This window comes from Podarcis melisellensis (genome assembly GCF_964234715.1).
Source record: "Podarcis melisellensis genome assembly, chromosome: 10".
Taxonomy (NCBI): Eukaryota; Metazoa; Chordata; class Lepidosauria; order Squamata; family Lacertidae; genus Podarcis; species Podarcis melisellensis.
Genome location: NC_138542.1, coordinates 48,653,938 through 48,679,469, shown reverse-complemented (window position 1 = coordinate 48,679,469; position 25,532 = coordinate 48,653,938). Strand labels below are relative to the sequence as shown.

The window sequence follows — 25,532 nt, the reverse complement described above, 5'->3', positions numbered from 1 at the left end:
AGGAATATGCTGATGGTGTTTCGTGGCATCTCATTCTTCAACAATGTCTCTGAAGAGCAGCCAAGCAGCTCAAATGCAACATCCATTAATCTGTTCCTCTAGAGCAGCTCAATCTGGTGCTCAGAGAGGGGAAAACCTTGAAAGGAGATTTGTGGACTGTGTGCAGCAGACCTTGTCCAGCTCCCTTGTCTTGTTCTGGTTCAATGCCAGAGGAAGTGTGGGGCTCGTCAAAAGCTGCAGCACCCCGGAGAGCTCCAAGTAAGCAATTTGCTCCAGTCAGAGGTTGAAAGCAGAAGGAGGCCTTTAAAGTCCTAGTCCCCAGCCTCCCTCCTCCAGCCTCTACCCCCTGGTGGAGAACATCAGAGGCCAACCTTCTGGCCTGAAGATGGGCACTCCTCTTCCTCCTCCTCCTCTGTTCTGTAGCCTCCTTCCCAATGCTGCTGGTGCCAGTGGGAATCTACATTCTGGCCCTACAGGTCCGAGTGGTTCTTCTGGGGGCTCCTGTCCAGCAACCTCAGGCCCACTGGTGTCCTGGTCTCCACTGGTCGGCTGAGAGCCCTGAACTTGATCTGGCTCCGTAAGCTCTACAGCCTCTGGCTCTGTGTCTGGATTGCTGGTGGGTTCATGGGCCATGTCACATCCAGACACCCCAAAGGGTATGCAAAACAATAACAACACCTTAAACAGGGAACCTGCAGCTCACATTTTATTTTTAATCACTGTACTATAAAACATTAGTATATTGTACGGTCTGTATTGCAAAGAAAAGGCACGGCTAGTGTTGGGGTTGTGCATAAACCTCCAGGCTCCCCTGATCTAACCTACATCACCCTCAATCTTGTGAGGATACAATGCTGCTCTGCCCTCATCGGAAGACGGCCGGGGTTCAGGTGTGCAAGAGAAATAAAACGCGCTCGCGATCTTAAGAGGCTGGGAAACCATGGCAAATCCCACAATGTAAAAGTCAGTGTGACAAAAGAACTTTGAAGTGTGTGGGAGATCCAGAGAAAGATGCTGTTTCTAAGGCTCAAAACAATTAATATCTGTATGTGCCCTTGTTAACCTGCGCAGAGGCAAAAGCACAGAGCTGGTTCTTTAAATAGGCTTAAGCCCACAGCTCAAAAAGGCAAGCAATTAACCTGTGGAGAGGGCACAGCGAATACTGAAGAATTTATTTAGCGCCCCTTTTATAGCATTTCCTGGACAAAGAGAAAATACTTGAAAAGCTGGAGAAGGGTACCACGAGGAGACATGACTTTGCATTACAAAAATCACCTGGTGTTTCATAATCCTTACCTTTCCCCCCTTTGAATAGATATGGTACCTTATCTGGGATTGTTATCCTGCACACCGGATTCAAGTGTCTCTGAATTCAATAGGATTTACTTTTGAGCAGATATGCACAGGGCTGCACTGGCAACTTGGCTCTTGTGGATGTGAAACCTTGCACTGGTTTAAAGTGAAACCAGAACACACAGGAATTTCAAATAGATCTTAAGAACTGCTGATCTGATTCAGAAATAAATACTTTGTGACAAAACTATGTATAAAATCTGACAGTGGATATGCGTGATATTATTTCTGCTATATATCTGTGCTGTCTCAGGAACAATGCTCATGTCCTCTCCTGAATTCACCTCTGTTGGGATATTTCTTTTTTTCTTTTTTAACCAGAAAAAGAAAGTGATGGAGAATCATATTGCTAAGCACTGCCAGATGCATTTAGAGCTGGAGATGTAATGCAACGTTGCCCCCACCAGAGATGTAAAATTTAAAGACAGTTGAAGTCATAGGGGTTGGTGGGAAGAAAATTGAACTGTAAGCAGTACATTAGATCAAATCTTAAACTTCTGTTAAACCACTTTTAAGAGTGTGAAATGTTTGAAGGGTGACATAGGAAACACACCAACACCGTTCTGTGGTTCAGCAAATTTTTGAAGTATAAATACCTTAATTTAATTAAAATTACTATTGCAAATACATAGATCTGCTGCATCCCAGGTCCTAGTCCTAAACTCTAACCACTACACCAAACTGGCTCTGCATTTTTGAATTTCCTGCATCTCTAGATGAAACGTAAACCCTATCTTAGCTGAAATATGGATATGCAATCTAACAGAATTTGTTTGTTTTGACCTCAGGGTTATACACACAGTAAATGTAGGGGTGCCTCTCTCTTTCTTTCATCTCTCCCTAATTAACGTTCACATATGCAGGCCCAGAGCATGTAGCTTCCTCAAACGCTTTACATGCCATGTGTGAAAATAATCTCTCTTCCCCTTTCCCTCATGAACCAACAGGCCGGATCTAGCTTTTGTGCAGGGTGACCTGGCCTCTCATGTCCCTCGGGTTTTCTGAGGAGGAAGCACAAAGACTGTGGTTAGAAAGTTCTGTTAACAGACATCCCGGAGAAAGGAAAGGTGGTGCTGAGTCTGCCTTCTTGGGTTACATGAGGACTGGACACGGTCAGCATTGCTCGAGAAACAAAGGCCTCATCTGTGCTACACATTTAAAGCAATATCATGCCACTTTTAACCAGCCCATGGCTACCCTGCCCAAAGAATCCTGGGAGCTGTAATTTGTTAAGGTTGCTAAGACTCGTTAGGACACTCCCATTGCAAGGCTTCAGTTCCTAGAGTGGTTTAACAATCAATCCTTCTTCTCTGGAGACGCTGGGAAGGCAGACTGCTGTGGTTCCCTGCAGTGCAACAAAACCAGCACCTGGAATGTTTTTTTTATTATCTGTTAACTTTCTTTCTGCTCTTTAGGAATGGTGAATTTTATTCTATGATTGTGTTTTGTTCCACTTGGATTTATTGATAATACTGATTTCTCCTCACCCCTTTGCCTCGTATTGTCATTAGGGTTGCCACCCATCCCTAGAAAAACAGATTTGCCCCATTTTTACACAAAAGTGTCCCCTGTCCTGTTCGGACTTCAAATGGGACACCTTTCCCACCATATTCAAGCTTGGTGGGCCCAAAATGGCGGTTGCATCGCTGTTGGTGCGACTGACAAGAAAAATTTACATTTGCAGCTTTGTCCCCTTGGCATGTGAGCTCTGGAAGGCTCATTGAAAGGAATCTGGCCCTCAGTGGAGAGAGCCAGTGTGGTGTAGTGGTTAAGAGAGGTAGTCTCATAATCTGGGGAACCGGGTTCTCGTCTCCGCTCCTCCACATGCAGCTGCTGGGTGACCTTGGGCCAGTCACACTTCTTTGAAGTCTCTCAGCCCCACTCACCTCACGGAGCGTTTGTTGTGAGGGAGGAAGGGAAAGGAGAATGTTAGCTGCTTTGAGACTCCTTAAAGGGAGTGAAAGGCAGGATATCAAATCCAAACTACTACTACTACTCCTCCTCCTCCTCCTCCTCCTCCTCCTCCTCCTCCTCCTCCTCTTCTTCTTCTTCTTCTTCTTCTTCTTCTTCTTCTTCTTCTTCCTCTTCCTCTTCCTCTTCTTCTTCTTCTCTGCCCCCTCTCTGAAAATATAAGTGTCCCCTCTTTGCAGATATGAGCTCCAAGGTTCCCCTCCCACTACTCTAAGTGGCAGCACCACACTTTAAGGCCACTTTACATGCAAGAAGGGCCTGCAGATGGGCACGTGGCCTCAGTGGCGTAGCGTGGGGGGTGCAGGGGGGCCGGCTGCACCGGGCGCAACATCTGGGGGTTAGGGTTAGGGGGCGCAAATCCACGGGTTAGGGGGCGCAAATTACTTGCCTTGCCCCGGGTGCTGACAACCCACGCTACACCACTGGGTGGCCTGTAGAAAGTGTGCTGCACCCTGGAGAAACCCAAAAGTCATTTATCTAAGCAGAGTTTCTGCCTAGCGAATATGCTCTCATTTTCACTTTAAACACCTTTGCATTTAACATGCAGGTTTCAAAAACCAAAACAGCATCAGAGGGGCAGTAGGAGGGGGATGATAATCAATAGGATCAGAATAGGCATGGAGGGGAGGAATTAACCCTTTCCTGCCAATTTAACCCCTCTTAAATGCAAAAATGCGTTTAACATCATCTGTCCTCATTTCACCCTGAGTGTATTCTCTGCCTGGCATATCCTGACTGAGTCATTTTACATTTGTGCAAGTGGGTTCTTCAAACAGGGGGTTGGGTGGGTTGCTGCCTTTTAAATGCTCCAGAGCCCAAATCTCACAGCTTTGTTCAGGTGTCAATATTTACTTGGGTGGGAAACTGGTTTCTATTGCAGTTTGGCCTTACTTGTGCATGTGTGTGTTTTAAAATAGGGTCAAGCATTTTTGACACAGGCGTATGCACAACTCTTCTCTCTGTTTCAAAAGCCCCGTTCTTTCAGTTGCACTTCCTCAAATTGGATGAGGGAGGGGAAGGCCGATAAAAGGCAGACTCTTCTGAAAACAGAGAAGTATTCGGAGGTCTCTGAAGCCTCATAGAGAGTTTGCAGCGCACATTTTAGGCCAAGGCAGGGTGCTGAGTTTGCCTTGCCTGAGCTGTCCGAGGTGTGGAGAAGCTGAAGGACCATTAATCCCTTTGGCTCTCGTGCTGACAAGGAACTGTAGGAATGTCTCAGCAGCTGCGAGGCGAGAGGTGAGTCCCTCAGACACTTTCTCCTGGATACTCTAGCTTTCGCTTGAAAGAAAATGTCAGGAGCAAAGGGGGACAGGGGGCTCCCACACCTTTAATAGTTGTGTAGAAGAGGGCAGTGATGGTGGGCACCCATTGGAACTGGTAGCACAGAAGGCAGGCAGCCCAGCAATAGGTGGAGCCAGAGCCAATGACAGGCAGAGGCCATTAATCCTGCTTTTTCTTCTATCCTCCTCCCTGCTGAGTTCTGCAAAGAGGGGGAAGCTGCCAGGGCCACCCAGTGGACTGGATGTAAGTAAGAAGGCAGGCAGGTGGAGGGTGACTGAGGACAGACTGAGGTTGGTGGGGCCCTGCTCCATTAGATTCAGTGAGGCAGCCTCCACTGGAAGAAAAGATTGACGAGCAATCCTCTTCTACAAGACCAGTGGGCAGAAACTTTTTCAGCAGGGGGCAGGTCCACTGTCCCTCAGACCTTGTGGGGGGCCGGACTATTTTTTTTTTGGGGGGGGGGGAATGAATGAATTCCTATGCCCCACAAATAACCCAGAGATGCATTTTAAATAAAAGCAAACATTCTACTCATGTCAAAACACGTGAGCAGACACACTGCTGCGAGTTGCGAATGCTGCGGATTGCGAACGTGCATCCCGCATGGATCACGTTCGCAACCTGAGCGTCCACTGTATTATTCGTATTTGTAATACACCCTGATTTTTAATTCATAGGTGGGGGGAGTAGATGTCTCTTGCATCATGACTGCCACCACAGTAACGGCTGTCATCGTCTTCACTAATACAATATTGGCCCGAATATAAGCCACACTCCCCCCCTCAATTCTGATCGTGAAAAGTTAAAGTGCGACTTATACCATGACCTTATGCTGCTAGCAAAGTGGCATGGGTCCCCCCCCCCGAAGCAGCCCGGGAGCCCGGGGCAACGGCACCCATCCTGTCTGCGGCTTCCAAGCCTCCTCCAAGCTGCCAAATTTTAAAGATGCAGCTTATTTGCGGGTGCGGCTTATATTCAGGCCAATACGGTAATCTCTTCACTTGTTTTCCAGTGATTTTGACCAGCTTCCCGATGATGTGCCTGTTTCTGCTAACATCGCAGACATTGAGGAGAAGAGAGGCTTCTCTAGTTACTACGTAAGAGAAGGACTTTTTTAATGAGTTTTGATCTGGGGATTGATGGGGAAACTGGAACTGCAGGAAATGTTTCCTTTTTGGGCAAACAGAATGTATCATTTCACAAAAGGAACATTTCACATGGGAAATTACTTGCTTCACAGCACTAAATTTCACAATACAGTACTGTGATGACTGATGGTTATTACACAGCCTTATCTGTTAGACTATTTCAAACATAAGCAAAATTCCCTGATAATGTAATTCTGTACATTCTGAATGGGGAGCCTGCCTCCTTCCAGATGTTGTTGTGCTACAACTCCCATTGTTGGCCATGCTGGCTGGGGACTGATGAGGAGTTGTAGTCTAACAATATCTGGAGGGCCACAGGTTCTTCGCTCTGCCATAGATGTTTACTCAGAAGTACTTTGGCCACCTCATGAGAAGAGAAGACTCCCTGGAAAATACCATGATGTTGGGAAAGATTGAGGGCACAAGGAGAAGGGAAGGACAGAGGACGAGATGGTTGGACAGTGTTCTCGAAGCTACAAACATGAGTTTGACCAAACTGTGGGAGGCAGTGGAAGACAGGAGTGCCTGGCGGGCTCTGGTCCATGGGGTCACGCAGAGTTGGACACGACTAAATGACTAAACAACAACAACAAAAGCCCCTGAGATACTCAGTGGGACTTAATCACAGGGAATTGTGCATAAGATTCTGCCTGAATATGCATTAGGACATAATGCTAAACCATAGTTTAGTGTTATGTGAATGAACTTGGGAGCAGAAGCTCTTCCCTCCCACATCCTCTGGAGCAGCCAGAGGAAATAAGAAGTGTTCGTTTCTGTTTTCACCTAACCATGGTTTGAGATTATGTGCAGAGCAGACAAACTATGATTTGTGTTAGCTATGGTATGAGGAAACAAGGCCACTTCAACCTGAGCCTAAACCACAGTTAACATTAATCCTGGTTCTGGGTTTGTACATAACAATAAACTACAGTTCTCTGAGAATTGAAGCCTAAATGGTTGTATCATGTTCTCAGTATTCAGTGCAAAACCCACTTATACTCCAGCGCCACTGAGAAAGTCAAGCACAGAAAGATGGTTTGCATATTTGTATGTTCCTGTCTTTCCCCTGCCTGTTTTAAGGGTATAAGAAGCTTAAGCTAAGTCAGGCTACAGGTCCAGTTAATTCACACCCCATAGTTCTTTTCCAGGGATGTGGAATCTGCAACGCTCCAGATGTTGTTGGACTCCAACTCCCATCAGCCGCAGCTCAGATAGCCAGTGATGGGAGATGATAGGAACTGTAGTCCAGCAACATCTGAAAGGTCACATGTTCTTCATCCCTGGTCTATTTTGACAATAGTTTTCTAGGCCTTTCCAAGTCACGCTGCCCAGTGTCCTTTAACTGGTGTCTTCTTCTCTTCCAGGTCTTTGTGATCGAGGTGAAAACAAGAGGTGGAGGCAGGTATATGATATTCCGCCGTTACAGCCAGTTCTATAACTTGCATGCCAAGCTAGAGGAAAGATATGGTTCAGAAAGCAAAAACAGTCGCTTTTGCTGTCTACTCCCTGTCCTGCCTGGTAAGACACAAAAACTTTCCTATACCTATCTTTCATTCTTAGATAAAGCTTTTAAAGAAATATCCAAAGTGGATGAGTAACTGAATAACAGTAAATTCAGATGCTTCCCATGTGTTCCTCCTTTGGATTTTCCGGCACTTGTGTCTGGAGACGTATGAGGAATTCATTATTTATGAATTCAGATACAAACTGCCCTGATCTATACCTACCAGGCTAATGTGTAGGTATAGATCAGAATGTAATTATTCTTTGGATTTCACGCTTTCCGAATCTCTTAATTTGGTGTTTTCCAGGAAAAGTTTATGTTGGTGCAAAGAGGGAGATTGCTGACAGCCGAATCCCAGTACTCAATGCGTACATGAAGGTAACTCTGGGCAGAACTGTCCACACTGGTGCATGAGGTTGTCTTTATATTGGATCATAAACTGAATGCAAAACCTATTCAGGGTATGAGTGAGCACTATTCCACTCTAACAGCATTCAAATATGGCTCAAAAAACTGGGGAAGCACCAAGGCAAAGAATTGCATTTGTTTCTTATGAACTTTGCTGTCACGGCTTCCTCCAAAGAATTCTGGGAACTGTAGTTTGGTGAAGGAGCTCAAAATAGTTCATTGGTGATCACTGGCCACCCTTCTAGAACTATAATTACCAGAGGTTGCTGAGGGAAGGAAATGACCGCTAAACCAGCTTGAATATTATTATTTTCCTTGCTGCATTTGGCTTCGCTAAAGGACACTAAAGAAAGCAATCCATTTTGTAGGAATGAACCCATGCCAAATTCATAGATTTTAAAATCACTCCTCCACACATACAATGGGGCCACTATGAACATGTACAGGAATTTTCATTTTCTATTTAACAAGATTTATATACCCCATAATGATTATGATATAACTTACCTATGTGTAGTAGTAGTAGCAGTAGTAGTAGTGGTAGTAGTAGTAGTAATAATAATAATAATTTATACCCTGCCCATCTGGCTGGGTTTCCCCAGCCACTCTGGGTGGCTTCCAACAAAATATTAAAAATACAATATAACAACACACACACACAGTTTTGTTGTATTTTTAATAATAATAATAATAATAATAATAATAATAATAATAATAATAATAATAATAACATTTTTAAAAATGTAGATGAAGCCAACAGTGTTCTAAAATATAATGTGGGCAAATATGAGGTAAAGCTATTTTTTCTCTTGCATCATCAGATCACATAATTTCAGCTCAGCCGTTATGTGCTAACCTGACAACTTTTGGCTTAACTTCAAAAGGCTAAGGAAACCTGCAAGAACTTGTCTTCTCACCATGGGGAAATAACTCACAATAAATGGGTTATAGTACCCGACCTCCCATTCAGACACTTAGGCCCAAAGTGCAACTTGAAGCCTGTAGTTGCCCAACTCTGACCTAATAGTTGAGAGGATTCTACACAGTAGTGGGTAGTCCTAGCATCCCCCTCACATGTTCAGAGATTATGTGAGGAGACTGCATTTGCAGTTCCCACCCCAGAGGTACAGCTTTATAGTCACACAGAACTCTTTCTTCTTAATGTTGTACATATATCAGTGTTTAAGAAGTGGGGCCAATACACAAAATCCTACTTCACTTCCACATATTCATTGTAAGGTAAAAGGTAAAAAAGGTAAAGGACCCCTGGATTGTTAAATCCAGTCAAAGGCAACTATGGGCTTGCGGCGCTCATCTCACTTTCAGGCCAAGGGAGCTGGCATTTGTCCACAGACAACTTTCTGGGTCATGTGGCCAGCAGAACTAAACTGCTTCTGGCACAACGGAACACCATGACGGAAACCAGAGCGCACAGAAATGCTGTTTACCTTCCTGCAGCATTGGTACCTATTTATCTACTTGCACTGGGGTGCTTTCAACTTGTTGTTTGGCAGAAGCTGGGACAGAACAATGGGAGCTCACCCGTCGTGGGGATTCAAACCGCCAAACTTCTGATCAGCAAGCCCAAGAGGCTCAGTGGTTTAGACCACAGCACCACCTGCGTTATATTCATTATAGATGGGTGGGATGGGGGTAAACAGCCCCGAGAGATCTCCTGTTGCTCTGGAGCAGAATCTTATCAGGGGTCATGCCCCATATTCATATACCCCCCTCTCGTTTTCCTTTGACCCAGAAATTGCTTAGCTTCCCAGCCTGGTTGCTGCTAGATGAAGATGTCCGATTGTTTTTCTACCAGTCGGAGTTTGACAGTCAGCAGGTACCTCAGGGGCTGAGAAGGCTTCGGCCACGTACCCGTCGCGTGTGAGTATCTCCTCCCCAGTCTTTCTGCCAAATAAATAAGACATCTCCCCCATTTTTTTACCTGCCTGGAATTTAATCCCTTAGCTTCATGGCCATACATCCAAATGACACATTGCTCTCCCTTTTCTTGGTGACAGCAAGAGCGTTTCACCCCAGGAACCTGGCTTTGACCGACTGGCAGCCCCACGGGCAGAGGTGGGTACCTTATACAGCAAGTCGCAGAGGTGTATAAGATTGAATTTCTTTGAAGATATGGAATGTAGGGGCTCATCAACACTTCCCTTGTCCTGTGCCTGGAAAGCATGTGTCTGAGCAGTTTCCCATGTTGTCTAGCTCTGGGTCCAAGCAGTTTTGCCTTTGCCCTGCTGCTTTCCCCCAGAAAACCCACGCTTCAGCACTAAATTGGGACAAACAGCAATCCACCAAAAACCTGCTTGCCATTTCTTCTGATTCAATATTAAACATCAGGTTTCCTTGGGGGAAAGTGGTGGAGCGTATGGGGCCCTATGTTTCTAATACCCAAAAGATTGTTAAACTAACGTAGCCGGAGTTACCCAGCTTGTGCAACTAAGTATTTTGGCTTAGGAGAGCATATTGTTTAGATACCATGGGTCACCCTAGTTTGGGATTCATAAACTAACCTTAAACTCTAGTTTACAATCCTGGCTTGATCCTAACTTGTTTGGGAGCAACAACCCAGAGTGCTGGGTTTTCACGTTGTGGGAAACCAAGCTTAATAGATAGGAGAAATATAGTCAAAGTTAAGGTGTGTGTGTGTGATAGAATAATAAACTCTGCAATTTCGTTTATTGGACATCCCCTTCAATGATTGGAACTATGGGGATGTGATCTTTATCTTCTGTGAACCTAGACTCAATCCATTCCTCCAGTTCTGTTACTTTATTTGTTTGGTTCTTTCGATAGGCACTGTTTGATTTTACTGGGTCCACTAAACTGGAACTGAGCTTCAAGAAGGGAGACTTGATTTATTTGCTCAGCAGGGTCAACAAGGACTGGTTTGAGGTAAATATCAAGGCCTTATCTGATCATATATTACTGGCTTGATTTCTAATGTCTACCCGGCTTGGAGTGTGCTTTTAATCAGGGGGTGGATTAGCTTTATTGCCATTGCTGGATAGATAAAGACACCCCCAAATTTTGAGGATGGATTTGTGATTCCACTCCAGGTCAGAAGTGTGTGTGTTTTAAATGGACAATCCAGACAGCTGTGTTGTCGTGCATAGTTTGCTGCTTTTTGGCCAGAATTTTGTCATTAATGGCACATCCATATTTGGGCATTTTACTTACTGCCCTAGTCTTCTGCAGCTCATTTCCCAGCACCCTCATTCCCTCTTATGAAGATCTCCTTTTCACTGCGCTCATCAAAGGAGATCCTGTGCCATATCCATAGTCAACAAATTCTCGCGCAACCATAGAGGTGTGCCACCCTTTTAAAGACATTGCTTGTCCCCACCATGTCCCAGGGAACTGTCCGAGATGCCACTGGAATTTTCCCAAGTGCTTTTGTGGATATCATCAAAGAACTCCCACAGGAAGAGGACACCATCAACTGGCTGCGCTGCTATTATCATGATGACAATGTCAGCAGCATCAGGTAATGCGGGGTGGGGAAACTTCTTCAGATGCGGGGCCACCTTCTGTTCTGGGTAACCAATAGTGGGTGGGGCCAGAGGCAAAAATGGGTGGAGCAAAGAATGTAAGTTCGTTAGGATAGTTTCCACATGCACTTCTTCCTATCCTCCACCCAGGCAAACGAACGGCATTGTTAGAGGTCAGTGACACACTTCAGCCAGGCGAAATATTCAAGGAGGGGCATTGTCTGGGGAAGATGTGTGGTTTGGGGAGAGTGCTGAGGGCTGGATAGAAAGGCTTGGAATTGCTGCTTCTGGGGAGCTATTGCAGCAACCTGGATTGACTCTTTGTTTATTTTTATTTATTAAATTTGTATACCACCCTTCATCTCAGGGCAGTTCACAACATGAAAATACAAGATAAAAACGCAAAATACATAATAAAAACAACACCCCCACAAACCAATAATGCTCCCCATTGCTTCCCACAAACATATTTAAAAAGGGTATCAGATGTTAATCAGCCCAAGGCCTAGTTGAAGAGGAGACTCTTGCCTCTGCTGTAAATTCAGCAGATGGTTTTAGGAAACTGCTGCCTCTTGAATCCTCCCACCTAACAATATGGGAATTAATAGTTCTGACATAGCTTGCAAGGTAGTTGTTAGAGATACTAGATAATGCACCTGATTCATTGCTCTGAATGTTGTTGTTGTTGCAAAATGCTAATCTTTATGCTGAGTTGGGGAGAGAACTTGCATATTCAAGAACCCCTGAAGTCCTATAAGCAGTGTTTCCACAAAACCCGGCCATTTAAACACACATATGCCTTTCTTACTGGAACATGGGGTGTTTGCATATTTGCCATTTAAGTGCTGATATAATGTCAGGTTTTTCCAGATGATCTGTTTGTTGAGCATTTCTCCCAATTTGTTTGCGCAAAGTTTGCCACAAGATTTTACAAAGTCTGCTGTTTGTTGAGCATGCTTTCTGTTTGGGTTGCGGAGAGGTTATCATACCCTCCAACATTTCTCCAATGAAAAAAAGGACATCCTAAGGAAAAGTGGGACATTCAGGGATCAAATCAAAAACTGGGACGGCTTTTCTAAATCAGGGACGTCCCTGGAAAATAGGGACACTTGGAGGGTCTGGGTTATAATGTAGCACCTCTGCTTGTGGTTAACGCTTAGCTGGAATGAAATATTCAACGCAGCAATAGAGAAATTAAAATATTAATTTATTTGTCAGACAAATAAATGAGAGGCACAGTGGTATATGGTTACCAAGCTCTGGCCTGGCCTCCTGCCATCCTGGCCAGCACTTATATTCCCTTAATCCAGCCCCCTTTGCTCCTCCTGTGGCTGCCTCTGTCCAATCAGCCTGGTTGGAATTCCTATTGGCTGTTTGGTAGAACCAATCACAAAAGATACACCCACAAAAGATACACCCATTTCCTTGCCCTTATAAGGGAGACAAAGAGCTATATATATGACATATAAGTAATAATATATCTTACATGGAATCTTAATTACCAGCTCACCTCTTGCCCTATTGCCTTCTAAAACAAATGTTTAATCTTACATTTTTATGTTCAACAGATGTCAAGGATCTTGAGTTCACATCAACATTGAAAGATTTCCTTCATTTAAGGTTTCTAAACAAATGCCTGACAACTATATATCAAGAGTGCTTGGATGGCGTCTTCTGTCTGGCAGGGGGGCTAGGCTGGTGGCTGACTTAATTTCAGGATAAATACAACTCTTACAACCATATGAAATAAGAATCTAGCATTCCTTAAATCCTTTGCATAATTACATTTAAGCCAATATATTTAAGCTAATATATTTCATACATTATCATAGGTAGCCTCTTAAAAGAATAAAGCTTCTCAAAGTAAAAAGGAAGGAACTCAGTAAAAAACAGCTTTTAAAAGAAGCCTCTTTAGTTTACACTCCTCCTTTCACCCCCCTTTCCAGCCTAAAAATAAAGTAGAAAGAAGCTTCTTCTCCAGCCAAGCCAGTTGCCTTTCCCCAACATTTTATTGCCCTTTTTAACTCTCTCAGTTTGAGAAAGAAACAGCTTTAGAAGATTTCCTAAAAATGTTCTCTTTTTTCTGTCAGCTAAATGTTTTTCCCATTTGCTTCTGGCCTTAGAGAATTCAGCTCAAGGTTTAACGTGAGGCCCATTGGTATCATTTTACTTATTTACCCATTCTTAATAGTGTTTTTTCAGCCTTGGGGCAGCATATGTAATTCTCCCTTTTTATGACTTTGAGAATTGTTTTTTCTACCATAAATCAATGGGGCCCTCTTGTCTTAGGAGAAAACCTCTTGCCAAGGTTTTTTCTGCCTGGCATGAAACATTTTGAAAATCTAAGCCCATTTAATTTAGGAACCTGATCAAGATATAAGCCAATATAAGTCTTGATTAAAAATGCAGTCTATATTCAGATGCCACATTCCCCCCTTTCAAGCTCAAGGACCTTCATCCCAAGTGTCCTTGATAGCTTGACCTTCATCATATTCCTGAGGTAAAGCTCTGTATAGGGCCATGATATGAGGTAGAGTTTCATTTGAAACCATCTTGCTAATTGTACTTCTAAAACATGAAATGATACATGGCATCATACATAAAACCATTACCACTACTGTCAAGAAAAACAAGCAAGACAATAGTATCCCTTTAAGTCCTGTGACATTAGGTAACCAATTGGTGAGCCATCCCATATCCCATCCTTCCCATGTTTGTACTGGGACATGTGCTATATTCTCCATCTTTGTAGCCAACACACGGATTGCCTCACCATTATCTGAAATGTTAAAGCAACAGGCATTCCCTGTCAAGTTCAAGACTCCACATAAGCCTCCCTGCCTGGCAAGTACATAATCCATTCCCATTTTCAGCTGCAAAATGGCGGCTCTACTTTCATCCAACTGTTGTGCAATAAGTCTCAAACTCTGGGCCGTTGCATTGGTTACAAGTTCCACTACTGCTTGCAATCGAATTATTCTATTTAGATTATAAATAGGATCCCGTGCCCCTTGTATGAGCTCACCAGGATTCCAGGAGGCAGGATCATAATAGGCTATAATGCGCTCTGGCGGCCAATCATCAGTACCGCTCCAACTTTGGGTACTTCCTCCTGCTATATGAGAAATATCAGCGTTTCTTCGTGTACGCTTGGCCGAACTAGTGGGCATAATCCACATTGGTGGTAATACCCAACCCAAGAAACAAGTCCCACTCCATTTGGAAGGGAGTTTCTTGTATGCCCATTCTCCACATATCCACCACAACCATCGGGTCTGAGGTTTTTGGTACGTGGAGTGCATAAGGCGAAATATCAAAAGGGGTAGAGAGTTCACAGTGCAGTATGTTAGATTGCCTTTTTCTGTCACAGTTATGTTCCACACCACTTTCCATGCATGAATAAAAGGAGGTGCACAGGGCAAGGTATTCCGAGTTCGATACGTAGTACCGTTTGCCCAGGTTTGACTATTCTTAATATAATCCCAAGTATAGTGGCAATGAGAAGAGCCTATCATGGTAGGATCAGCTGCATCTGATGATTTATGCACACAGATTTCCCCTTGCACAGGTATAACTCGTATTGGTTTAGTTGAGTTCCATCCGGGGAAATTCTGTACTTCTGTTTGGTGTGGCATTTCGCTTACCATACCAATGGCACTTAATGGTATTGGTAATAAGGGCATACCTCCCTCTGAATCATCTGGCCCAAGAGAGCAAACAAGGCAATTAGTCCTATTTGCAACATTGGCTACCATCTCAGCTAAGCCTACCCACATATTGTGGTCATGGCGGAATCCATATTTAGCAAATTTGGTCAGATTCATGGACCCTTCCCCTTCCCAAGGGATCAGGATTAATAATGAAATCATGTTGATGTCTAGCATATGCATTCCTTCCACAAAAGATTACCTTATTGTGATAGCAAATAATTATTAGCCCCAATATAATTCCCCCAATGACAGAAATGGGGAACCACCAAGACCAAAACATATATCCCGAGGATCCCCAATGAGTAATATCACTTATAATTGTTCCACAAGGGGGCAGTCAATCGATTGTATAAGAGAATCTTCCCGTTCACAATCGCTGGTTTAGACGCTCCTCAAGCTTCAGGCGTGCGCAGGTCAGCCAGCTTCCAGGTTGTGGCTGCAGCAGGCCGGTCGTCAAATGTTGCCCGTGACCTAGCCCGTTCCCGGTAGGGCTAGATACAGGGGTTTTTGGAGAGAGTTAGTTTTAAAGGATTAGAGGGGTCACCTTTGCATGTCCAACTGCCTTCGGACTTCTTCAAACGAGAGTGATGAATCCAGGGGGTCACCTCAGCTACCTTCACCGCTGTTGGAGTAGAGAGCAAGACGGTGTAAGGTCCACGCCATTTAGGTGCAAGTGGATCGCGTTTCCACTCTTTCACCCATACGCTATCGCCAGCCTGGAACTGATGAATCGGCTCAGCAATGCTGCACGGCGTGCGTTCGAGGGCCCACCTGTTAAGAGAAACAAAAACACGGGAGAGAGATTGCACTTGTCCCTGTGTCACATGGTCTCCTATTTGTTTAAGGTCAGCTGGAATATCCTGAACAAAGGAGGGCGGTCTCCCATACAGGAGCTCAAAAGGTGACAACTTAAGTCTTTTTGTGGGTGCACACCGAACACGAAACAGTGTTATGGGTAACACATCTACCCATCCCAATCCCGTTTCCTGGGTTAATTTTGCCAATTGGGTTTTCAGAGTCCGATTCATTCTTTCAGTTTTCCCTGAACTCTGAGGCCTATATGCTGCATGCAGTCTCCATTTTACTTGTAGGACTCGACATACATCTTGTACTACTTGATCAATGAACGCTGGCCCATTATCACTTCCAATGCATCTAGGTAATCCAAACCTTGGGATCAATTCAGTGAGGAGTCTCTTAGTTACCTCTCGTGCTTTTTCAGTTCGGGTGGGAAAAGCTTCAACCCATCCGGTAAGAGTATCTACAAACACAAGGAGATACTTGAATCCCTTAGAAGGGACCAGCTCTGTGAAGTCCACAATTAGGCTTTCCATGGGGACGTATCCCACATGCTGAATTCCAGGAGGTTGTACCGGTCCCTGCCTGGGATTGTTTTTAGCACAAAGAACACATTTCTGTGAAATGCAAGTTGCTAATTGTGATAGGTTAATAATATACAACTTCCGACTGAGACTCTCTCTGGTTGCAGTACCGCCAAGGTGAGTAGATTCATGATAATTTCTTACAATTGTGCCTGCTAGATGATGAGGTACATAAATCCTATTGTCCGGCAGGATCATCCAACCGTCCTTCACAACCGCTCCTTCCTGTTCAGCCCACTTCCTCTCTTCTGGGGTATAGTGAGGTTTAACTTCTTCTGGAACTACCTCTGGTATGAGGGCTGCTATAAATCCTCCCACAGGCTTTTGGGCTGCCTCTCGGGCTGCTTTGTCAGCAGCATGATTTCCTCTGGTTATTGGATCCCTTCCTCGTCCATGACCTTTGCAGTGCATTACAGCAATCTGTTCTGGAGCCCATACTGCTTCTAACAGGATTTCTACTTCAGGTCCATATTTCAAGGCCTTCCCGTGGGCTCCGATTAGACCTCTTTCTTTCCATAGAGCTCCATGTGCATGCAGGGTTAAGAAGGCATATTTAGAATCAGTATAGATGTTTGCCTTACATCCAGCTGCCAACTGCAGAGCTCTAGTTAAGCCTATAAGTTCAGCTTTTTGTGCTGAGGTGCCAGCAGGCAAAGCTTCAGCTTCCACAACTTCCTCATTGGTGACCACAGCATATCCTGCTCGTCTGGCACCTTCATGCAGGTAACTGCTACCATCCGTATAATATACAACATCTGGATTTTTCAATGGCTCATCTTTCAGATCAGGTCTACTGGAATAAACTTCATCCATTATTTGGAGACAATCATGTGATTCTTCATCATCTACCTCTGGTAGGGGCAGCAAAGTCGCTGGATTGAGCATATTCACTACTCGTAGATGAATCCTGGGATTTTCACACAATAGGCCTTGGTATCTAGCCATCCTTGGGTTCGTTAGCCAATAACTACCCTTATATTCCATGAGTGTCAGAACAGCATGAGGTACATTCACATACATCGTCTGGCCAAAGGTAAATTTATCAGCTTCTTTGACAAGGCTCGCAGTGGCCGCTACTGCCCTTAGGCATGGAGGCCATCCTTTTGCTACTGAGTCCAATTGTTTAGACAAATAAGCTACTGGACGGTTCCAACTTCCTAGTCTCTGGGTCAGGACTGCCGCTGCAATCCCATTCTGTTCATGTACATACAGCTGAAAGGGTTTTTCCGAATTAGGCAATCCAAGGGCTGGTGCCTCCATAAGTCGTTGTTTGATAACTAAAAAGGCTTGTTTCTGCTCAGGTCCCCATACGAATGGGTCCTTTTCTGCACCTCGAGTGCTTTCATGTAAGGGCTTGGCCAGACTGCTGAAATCAGGTATCCATAGTCTACAAAACCCTGCTGTTCCCAGGAATCCTCTAAGTTGTTTTCTTGTGGTAGGTTCCTTGATAAGGCAAATAGCTTCTTTCCTCTCTGGTCTCAATGCTCGTTGTTGGTGTGAGATGTCAAAGCCCAAATATTTGACCTTTTCTAAACATAACTGTGCCTTTTTCTGGGAAACTCGGTAGCCAGCTTCCCAGAGCAAGTGGAGCAGTTCCTCTGTCCCTTCTTTACAGGTATCAAAATCCTTTGCCGCTAATATAAGGTCATCTACATATTGCAGTACCACCTTTTCTCCCGGTATTGAGGGGTAACTTGTTAGATCCCTCGCCAAGGCAGTGCCAAATAAAGTTGGGGAATTTTTGAATCCTTGGGGCAATCTTGTCCAGGTTAGCTGGCCTTTTGTTCCTGTTAAAGGGTCTTCCCACTGGAAGGCAAATATAGGTTGGCTCTGTGGTGCCAGCCGGCAACAGAAGAATGCATCTTTCAAGTCCAATACAGTAAAAAATGTTGCTTCTGGTGGGATCAAACTCAGCAAGGTATATGGGTTTGGTACATTTGGGTGCAAGGTCTCGATAGCCTGGTTTACGAGCCTCAAGTCCTGCACTGGCCTGTATTCATCTGTCCCAGGTTTTCGAACAGGCAAAAGGGGTGTGTTCCATTCTGATTGGCAAGGCTTAAGCAGACCATATTTTAATAGGCGGTCCAAATGTTTCTGGATGCCCTCTGCTGCTCGCCGGGGTAAGGGATATTGCTTTACAGATACAGGGGTAGCCATAGGTTTTAGGGTTACTACAATTGGAGCTATATTCTTAGCCATTCCTGGTGGGCTATTTTCGGCCCATACTCCTGGTGGCACCTGTAGAGTTCGGAGGAGCTTGTTTAATTCTGTATCCAATGTGGGTTGGACTTGCAAGGCTGACATTAGGCGCCATGATTGTTCCTTAGGTACTGAGAGGGTAATTATTCCTGCTGCTTTTGATGGCAGTTTCATTTCTGGACCTCGAGGAGTGAAGGTGATTTGGGCCTGCAATTTGGACAGCATATCTCTGCCTAAGAGAGGTATTGGACACTCAGGTATATACAAAAACTGATGGGTTAAACGATGTCCCCCAATCTGGCATTCCAAAGGTTGGAGGAAAGACCTCTTAGCTGACTGTCCAGTGGCACTTTTAATGACTACACTTTTGGATGCCTTTTTCTGCAATAGTTCTGGGAGTACTGAGTATTCAGCCCCAGTATCAATCATAAAGTCTATTAAATGGCTCCCTAATTGAATCGTGACCGTGGGCTCCTGGAAGCCTAACTTTATGGAGTCCGGTCGTTCCTAGTCTTGGGTAAAATCCTCTTCTGCCAGTCCAATAAAATTGTCTCTACTCCGTCCCTGTCCTGGTCTCTGATATCTTCCATCTCGGATCATTCCCCGTCCCCGTCCCTGGTTTCTTGGGCCGGAGCCTGGGCCTGGGCCTGGGCCTGGGCCTGGGCGTACTTCTTCCAACCTCAAGGGTTCAGGACACTCCCGCTTCCAGTGACCCTCCTTCTTGCAATTTGCACATTGATTCCTTCCCAATGGTGGATTCCTTCCTCGCCCTCTCCCTCCATTTAAGGGGCGGTGGTCTTGCTTCACTGCTGTGGCTAGCATCACCATCTTTTCCTTCTGCCACTTCTTCTTCTCTTGTTTCTCAGCCTCATCCCTATTCCGATAAACTCGGCGTGCAATGGCCATAATTTGGCTCATCAGCATCCCTTCCCATCCTTCTGATTTCTGAATTTTCTTACGAATGTCAGAAGCACACTGGGCCACAAATGTAGCCGTAATCATTCTGCTGTTTTCAGGGGCTTCAGGGTCAAAAGGAGTCCATATACGATAGGCTTCCTGCAGCCTCTCTAAAAAGTCTCCCGGACTCTCATTTGGTTTCTGTTCTACTTCTGAAACTTTAGACATATTAGTGGGCTTCTGACATGCCCTGCGGATACCTTGCACAAGCGTCTGGCGGTAGGTGGTAAGTCTGGTCAGGTGAATTGCATTGTTTGGATCCCAATTAGGATCTTCCAAGGGAAAGTTGTCTTGGAGATGACGGTCAATATTAAAAATATTTCCCACTCTGGCCTGCTCACGCAAATATATCTGTGCCTTTTCAATTATGTCTCTCCTTTCCTCAGTGGTGAAAAGAGTATTTAGGAGCTGGCGACAATCTGTCCAAGTAGGGCTATGAGTATTTACTATTGAAGTCACCAAGTCCATCATAGCCTGAGGTTTTTCTGCAAAAGATGGGGTGTGTGTTTTCCAATTCATCAGATCCGTAGTTGTGAATGGAATGTACTGCAGGGTCGAAGTTCGAGGTGGCCGTGGTCCGGGTTGCCCGTTAACCAGCGCAGGCTCCTCAAGTGCATCAAATACTCTTCTAAGAGGGGCTACTACGTGACCTTTCTCTTCACTTTGCTCTAGGGGCCTCAAATCATAAGGGATGGTATCTGTTCCAAGGCGTTCTTTTAGCAGCTTTATACGCCTGGCTGTATTGCTTGCTGACCGATTAAGGTCTCCCTGTAACTTCTGTAATATTTCTCTGGGACTTGGATGTACAGGGGTTTGGGGTGGGCAATCAGTTGTTCCACTAAGGGAGACTGTAGATGGAGGTCTATTAGGAGTCACAGGTGGAATAACCACTTCTGCTTGGGCTTTATTATAGGACTCCAATGCCTCCTGAAGATATTTATCATAATCTATCAAGGAATCAAGCTCTGTGACTCCACCCCCATTATTCATTCCACTTTCTTGCCTCGGGGTTACAACTGGTGGAGTGTTTGGATTAGGCTCCCTTCGATGTGGAGCATAGGGGGGAGGTGGAAGCACCTCTTCCTCTGGTCCCTCAAAAATGGGTTTAAGTTTATTTGGCAAGATTCCTTTCCTAGCTTCAGCTTTTACAGCCAATAATTTGCATCGTTGGACTTTGCATTCCCTTATCCATGGAGGATTTTTATTTAATGTGCTCAGCCAGGAATCTATATATGGAAATTGTTCTGGGCACCCTCCAGTTTCTTTGGCGATATCAGACCAAAGTTTGCTTACTAAATTTATATCAAAGGTTCCCTGGGATGGCCATTCAGTATTTTGTTTTGGCCATTCTAGTTCACATAACGTTCTCAAGCGCTCTGGCGTCATTTTGACTCCATATGCCCCTGAGAAGGCTTTCTTAAAATTATTTAACATACACTCAAGAGGTGTATTTTCCCCCTTTGAACCCCCAACTCCCATTGTATGGCCCTGTGAAGTATCCACTCAGTCACTCACAGACACGCTTTGTGGGTTTCCTTGCCTAGTGAAGTCGCCTTACTAGGAACCGAAGTACTGCCCACTCCACACTCAGGTCAGCTACAGATTGCTCTGTACTTTCTCACACATACAATGCGCTGGATACTTCACCACACTCTACCTCCCAATTTTCCCTTTTCCTCCACCAGACCACCATCTGATGTACCCAACCACCTAGCGTACTCAGTTTCCCCTTACTGAGACGCAGAAGTTTGATCAAGACTTCTCTTCCTCCTAATTAATTGGAGGGCCAAAAATCCCTTTGTGCACTTACCCTTGGTTGATTCCCTGTTTCCCCCGGTTCCGTCGCCGCCAGTGAGCAGGGTATCAGACAGACGAGTCTTCTGCGTTCCCCCTGGAAAAATTTACCAGTGCGCGCTTTGGGTAAGCAGTTGTCCTCTCTCTTGTACCCTGCCCAGTAGGGCGAAGGGGCTGCGTTCCAGCAGACCACTTATCCGAGTCACGGGGCACCATAAAATGTAGCACCTCTGCTTGTGGTTAACGCTTAGCTGGAATGAAATATTCAACGCAGCAATAAGACGTTCTATTAAGCAATTGTTATCCCACACTTTCTTGCGCATTTCCCCATTACTTTCCCTACTGCAGAAAGGCCTGATTTCTTTTTGGAACTGGATTTGTCCCGCTAGAGCACCAACTCCACTTTAATGTACAACTTGATTTTTCTGGTCTGTGATCAAATCCCTTCTGCAAAACAGCCACAGTTTGGAAAGGGGCCACAGACTGAGTTCAAAAAGTGAAGTGCAAGCAAGCCCTTCCTGTTGGATTTCCTCTTTTGCACTTCCGCTGCAAGCTGACCTCGTGCCTCTCTCTTTTAGGGACATATCGGTGGAGGAGGACCTGAGCAGCACCCCACTATTCCAAGACCTCATGGAATTAATAAGGTAAAAAGCACAGAAAGAAAGAGCTCTCTCAGGCAAAATACACTTAAATCATCTGCTCTTATGTGCACTTTGCTGAAATTCCAAATGACCTCTGCAATTGTATCTGGGAAAGATTTTCTGTATTAGGAGTTGAATTGCTTCCATGGTCCCTTAAACCAAAATAACTGAAAGAATCCCTTCATATATTTTTTTGCTCTTAACAAGTGGAGGGAGTCTTCTGTTCCTTGAAGCTGTTTGTGCTGCTCTTCTCTTTGGAACTTTGAATGGGGAAATTTGTGTCTTTAGTTTGCCATTCCAGTGCAAGTCTCTAGTGTAGGGTATGCTCACACTGCTATTAGCGCGTATAGTCCCCTTACCTAATACTACGTACTGTCCTGGTTTGCACTCCGCTTCCTTTATTTAGTGCCAAATTTAGCAGCTCATTAAACAGATAAATTGGTAAGTGTGTCCATTAGTGCTAACTTTAGCATAGGATCTTTCTTCCTGCTCATTGTCTTGTCCTTCTTGCTTTGCTCTTATTGGGATGCTTGATATGGCTTTGCACATGTGCTTGTGAGTTAATCTGATTTTGGTCCTGTGCACTACTCAACTACTTTCACAAAGGAAACTTTAACTTTTAATCTAAAGGGCATAGATGCCACAACATTAAAGGCCTGGTCCCTATTTTGTGCAGAATGGACATCGCTATAAGATGCTGTCTGCAGGAGGCCCTTACTGAGGGAATGCAGTGTTCAGTACTGTAGGGTATATAAAGACTGATAGGCTATTTCAGGTATCCTGGTCCCAAACTATACAAAGCTTTATACACCCAAACAGGCACCTTGAACTTAGCCCAGTAGCTAATTGGTGACTCATGGTATAAACACGGTGGTGATATCCTTCCCCAGTGACCAGCCTCAAGGGCAGCACAACACAGAGCACATTGCAGTAATCCAGCCTGGATGTTACCAGTTCACGGTGTTCTTCATAGAAGGAAGAATAAAATGTAACTATTTTGAGAGAGAGACAGCGCTACAACCAATCAGGAGAGGATGAAATATGTACCAGTATGTGCCGCAAATCAGTTGCACAGCACACACAACTTCAAGAATGTATATTGTCCAAGGACAGTCAGAACCAATGGTCCAGGGACAAATACTGCTTGCAGCTGAAGTTCGCTGATGCAGATGGAGCCTGAGAGCTGAATCAACCATGTCACCATTTTTAATGAAGTTGAAATTTGTGTGGAGGACCACAGGAAACTTTCACATGTATGGAAACTAACTTGGTTTGGCCTACTTGTTTGCATTTGTGAGCATGTGTGTGTGTGAAAGAGAGAGGGTTGGGGGGTTGGAGTGGGAATGGCTTTAAAAGATTTAGACAGATTCCTGGAGGCAGTGCTTTCAATGGCTACTAACCATAATGGCTACGTTCTACCTCCCCTGTCAGAGGCAGTATGTTCCTGAATTCCAGCTTCTTGGAATTGTATGTGGGCAGAGGGTTGTAGTGCTCATGTCTTGCTGGCAGGCTTCTCACAGGCTTTCGGCTGGCCACTGTGAAAACAGGATGCTGGACGATAGGGGCCATTGGCCGGATTCAGCAGGCTCTTCTTCCATTCTAAAAATCAGCCACACCCACAGGGCACTGTTTTTATACCCTGCCACCCACAGGTCACACTACAAAGCCTTCACATCTCTCTCTCTCCCTCTCTCTCCCTCTCCCTCTCCCTCTCTCTCTCTCTCTCTCTCCCTCCCTCCCTCCCTCCCTCCCTGCCAGCTTGGTCTCCTCAGGAGTTGCTGCCAGGACTAAACACAGGAACGTTTGCTTTTGTGTATGGCTGCCTCATGTGGTGAATGTTCAGAATTTCATTTTGGAACATTTGCTTTGCAAAAACATGTATGCTAAGCTTGCAATTTATGCAAGGGTTCAGTTCCCGGGAACTGCACACAAATACCAAAAATGTGTATAGCCAGGAAGGCCCCTTAATCCCGTTAAAAAAATAAAATCCAACGGAGAAAAAAAACACCACTTACCAACAAATGATGGCTGTGTTACTTAGTCTTCCTCTTCCTCTTCTGAGCCTGGTGTTGCTTCAGGGAATGAAATTACAATAGGGGTGGGGGTGGAGTTTCACCGGTAGCCAGTAAAGAAGACGGTAAGCTTGGCCATGGTCCAGCTTCAGAGCTGGGGACGGTTTCTAGATTACGTCCCCTTGCTCTGCTTGTTCTCTGTGCTCTCGCTGGGCCCTATATCAGTCTCTGACTCTCTGACAACACCCAAACACTCTCCCAAGGTTAGTGCAGTTGCTGATGGGATTGCCAGCTCCTGACATTTTTCTACTGTGCATTTTGATTTTTCCGGTGTTTTTCCAATTTCTTTATTTTCCAGTCGCCTGTGTATTGTTGCATTTGTGTAAGAAAGGTGAGTGTAAGTTGTGGGCTTGCTGTATACTAGGCACAATTGCACAGAAGAGCATGTACATCTGCAGACATTTGCACTGAAATTCTTTTGAATTTTCATGAGGACTTTAGAAAAGAAAATCACAAACAGATGTGGAAATATGGGTAACTAAACTTTAGTAAAATGAGAAACCCCAAGAAACGAAAAATGGAAAATGAACACATCAGTAAAAAAGAGACTTCCCCTTGCCATGTAAGTTTGGCTTGCTCTGTTCAAACAAGCAGCCCCCTGACTTGCCTTCTGAGATTGTGTGGTTCAGGGGTGGAGAACTACATTCACTGATAGCCTTTGAGAGGTCAGGGGTCAGGGTGGGTGGGACCAGAGGCAAAACTGGCCAGAGCAGTGGCTTTACCTTTGTGCAGTAGGTTGTAGGTTATCGGGAGAAGCCATACGATTAAAGTCTTCCTCTTTTTCCAGGCGAGCGTTTGCACGTGACGATATTGCCCTGAATTACCGTGATGCTGAGGGCGATCTGATCCGCCTGCTGTCTGATGAGGATGTTGTACTCATGGTGAAGCAGGGCAGGAGTTGGCCTTTTGAGAAGCACATCTTCCCGTGGAAACTGCATGTTACTCAGCAAGATGATTACAGTGTCTATGACCCAGCGGGAGCTGGAATTGCAGCACAAACAGCAACAGGACCATGATCCTTGTTGTTTGTTCTGCTCAACAGGGGTGGTGGACAACAACAACCTGGAACCATGTGGAACTGTCCTGCAGGACTTTCTCCATATTTTACTACACATTTTCTTTGGTTAACAATATGCATTGCATTATCACAGAGGGTTATTTTGGGTTTCTCCTAAATACGGGTCCTCGTGTTGAATTAGACTGTACCCACGCTCCTCTCTTCTTGTGGGCTTTTTGGCTACTATGTTCTTGATGTAGAAGATTATTATTATTTTATTATTATGTTAATGTAAGTTATATGATAACATTGTATTGTAGTAAAAAAAGTTACTATAAGCATGCTCTGGGTTCTGTCAGTCATTTTTAGGTTCTAACAATCTCATGATAGTATTATATTATGGTTAGCAGCTACAACAGTTTCCTTTAGCTCATTTAAACATGAATTTAAGATTCATTTCTCTGGCTACCCTGTAAATAAATGTCTTTACTCGGGTATCCAGCTCTATGCAAGCTTATGTTTACCAAGGCATCTATTTATGTACAAAGACTAATCAAAGATGGGTTTTTAAAGAACTATAGAGCATGCCAGAGCATAATTCTTTTTTGAAACATC

The 25,532-nt window shown here is 44.6% G+C and overlaps 2 protein-coding genes across 2 annotated transcripts in view; one reads left to right on the top strand and one right to left on the bottom strand.

Moving 5' to 3' along the window:
- Positions 1–4,365: 4,365 nt before the first annotated feature.
- NCF4 (neutrophil cytosolic factor 4) lies at positions 4,366–25,258 on the top strand. The gene is made up of 10 exons (XM_081928406.1): positions 4,366–4,560; positions 5,618–5,702; positions 7,118–7,271; positions 7,565–7,635; positions 9,419–9,546; positions 9,684–9,741; positions 10,471–10,569; positions 11,031–11,161; positions 21,786–21,851; positions 24,708–25,258. The coding sequence occupies exons 1-10, from the start codon at positions 4,535–4,537 to the stop codon at positions 24,934–24,936; spliced, it is 1,047 nt and encodes a 348-aa protein (XP_081784532.1). The 5' UTR covers positions 4,366–4,534; the 3' UTR covers positions 24,937–25,258.
- Positions 8,558–25,532, bottom strand: part of SSTR3 (somatostatin receptor 3) — a gene marked incomplete at its 5' end in the record, with an annotated part of 238,607 nt that continues 221,632 nt past the window's right edge. The window contains one exon of the transcript XR_014172423.1: positions 8,558–9,283. The remainder of the gene's footprint in view (positions 9,284–25,532) is intronic.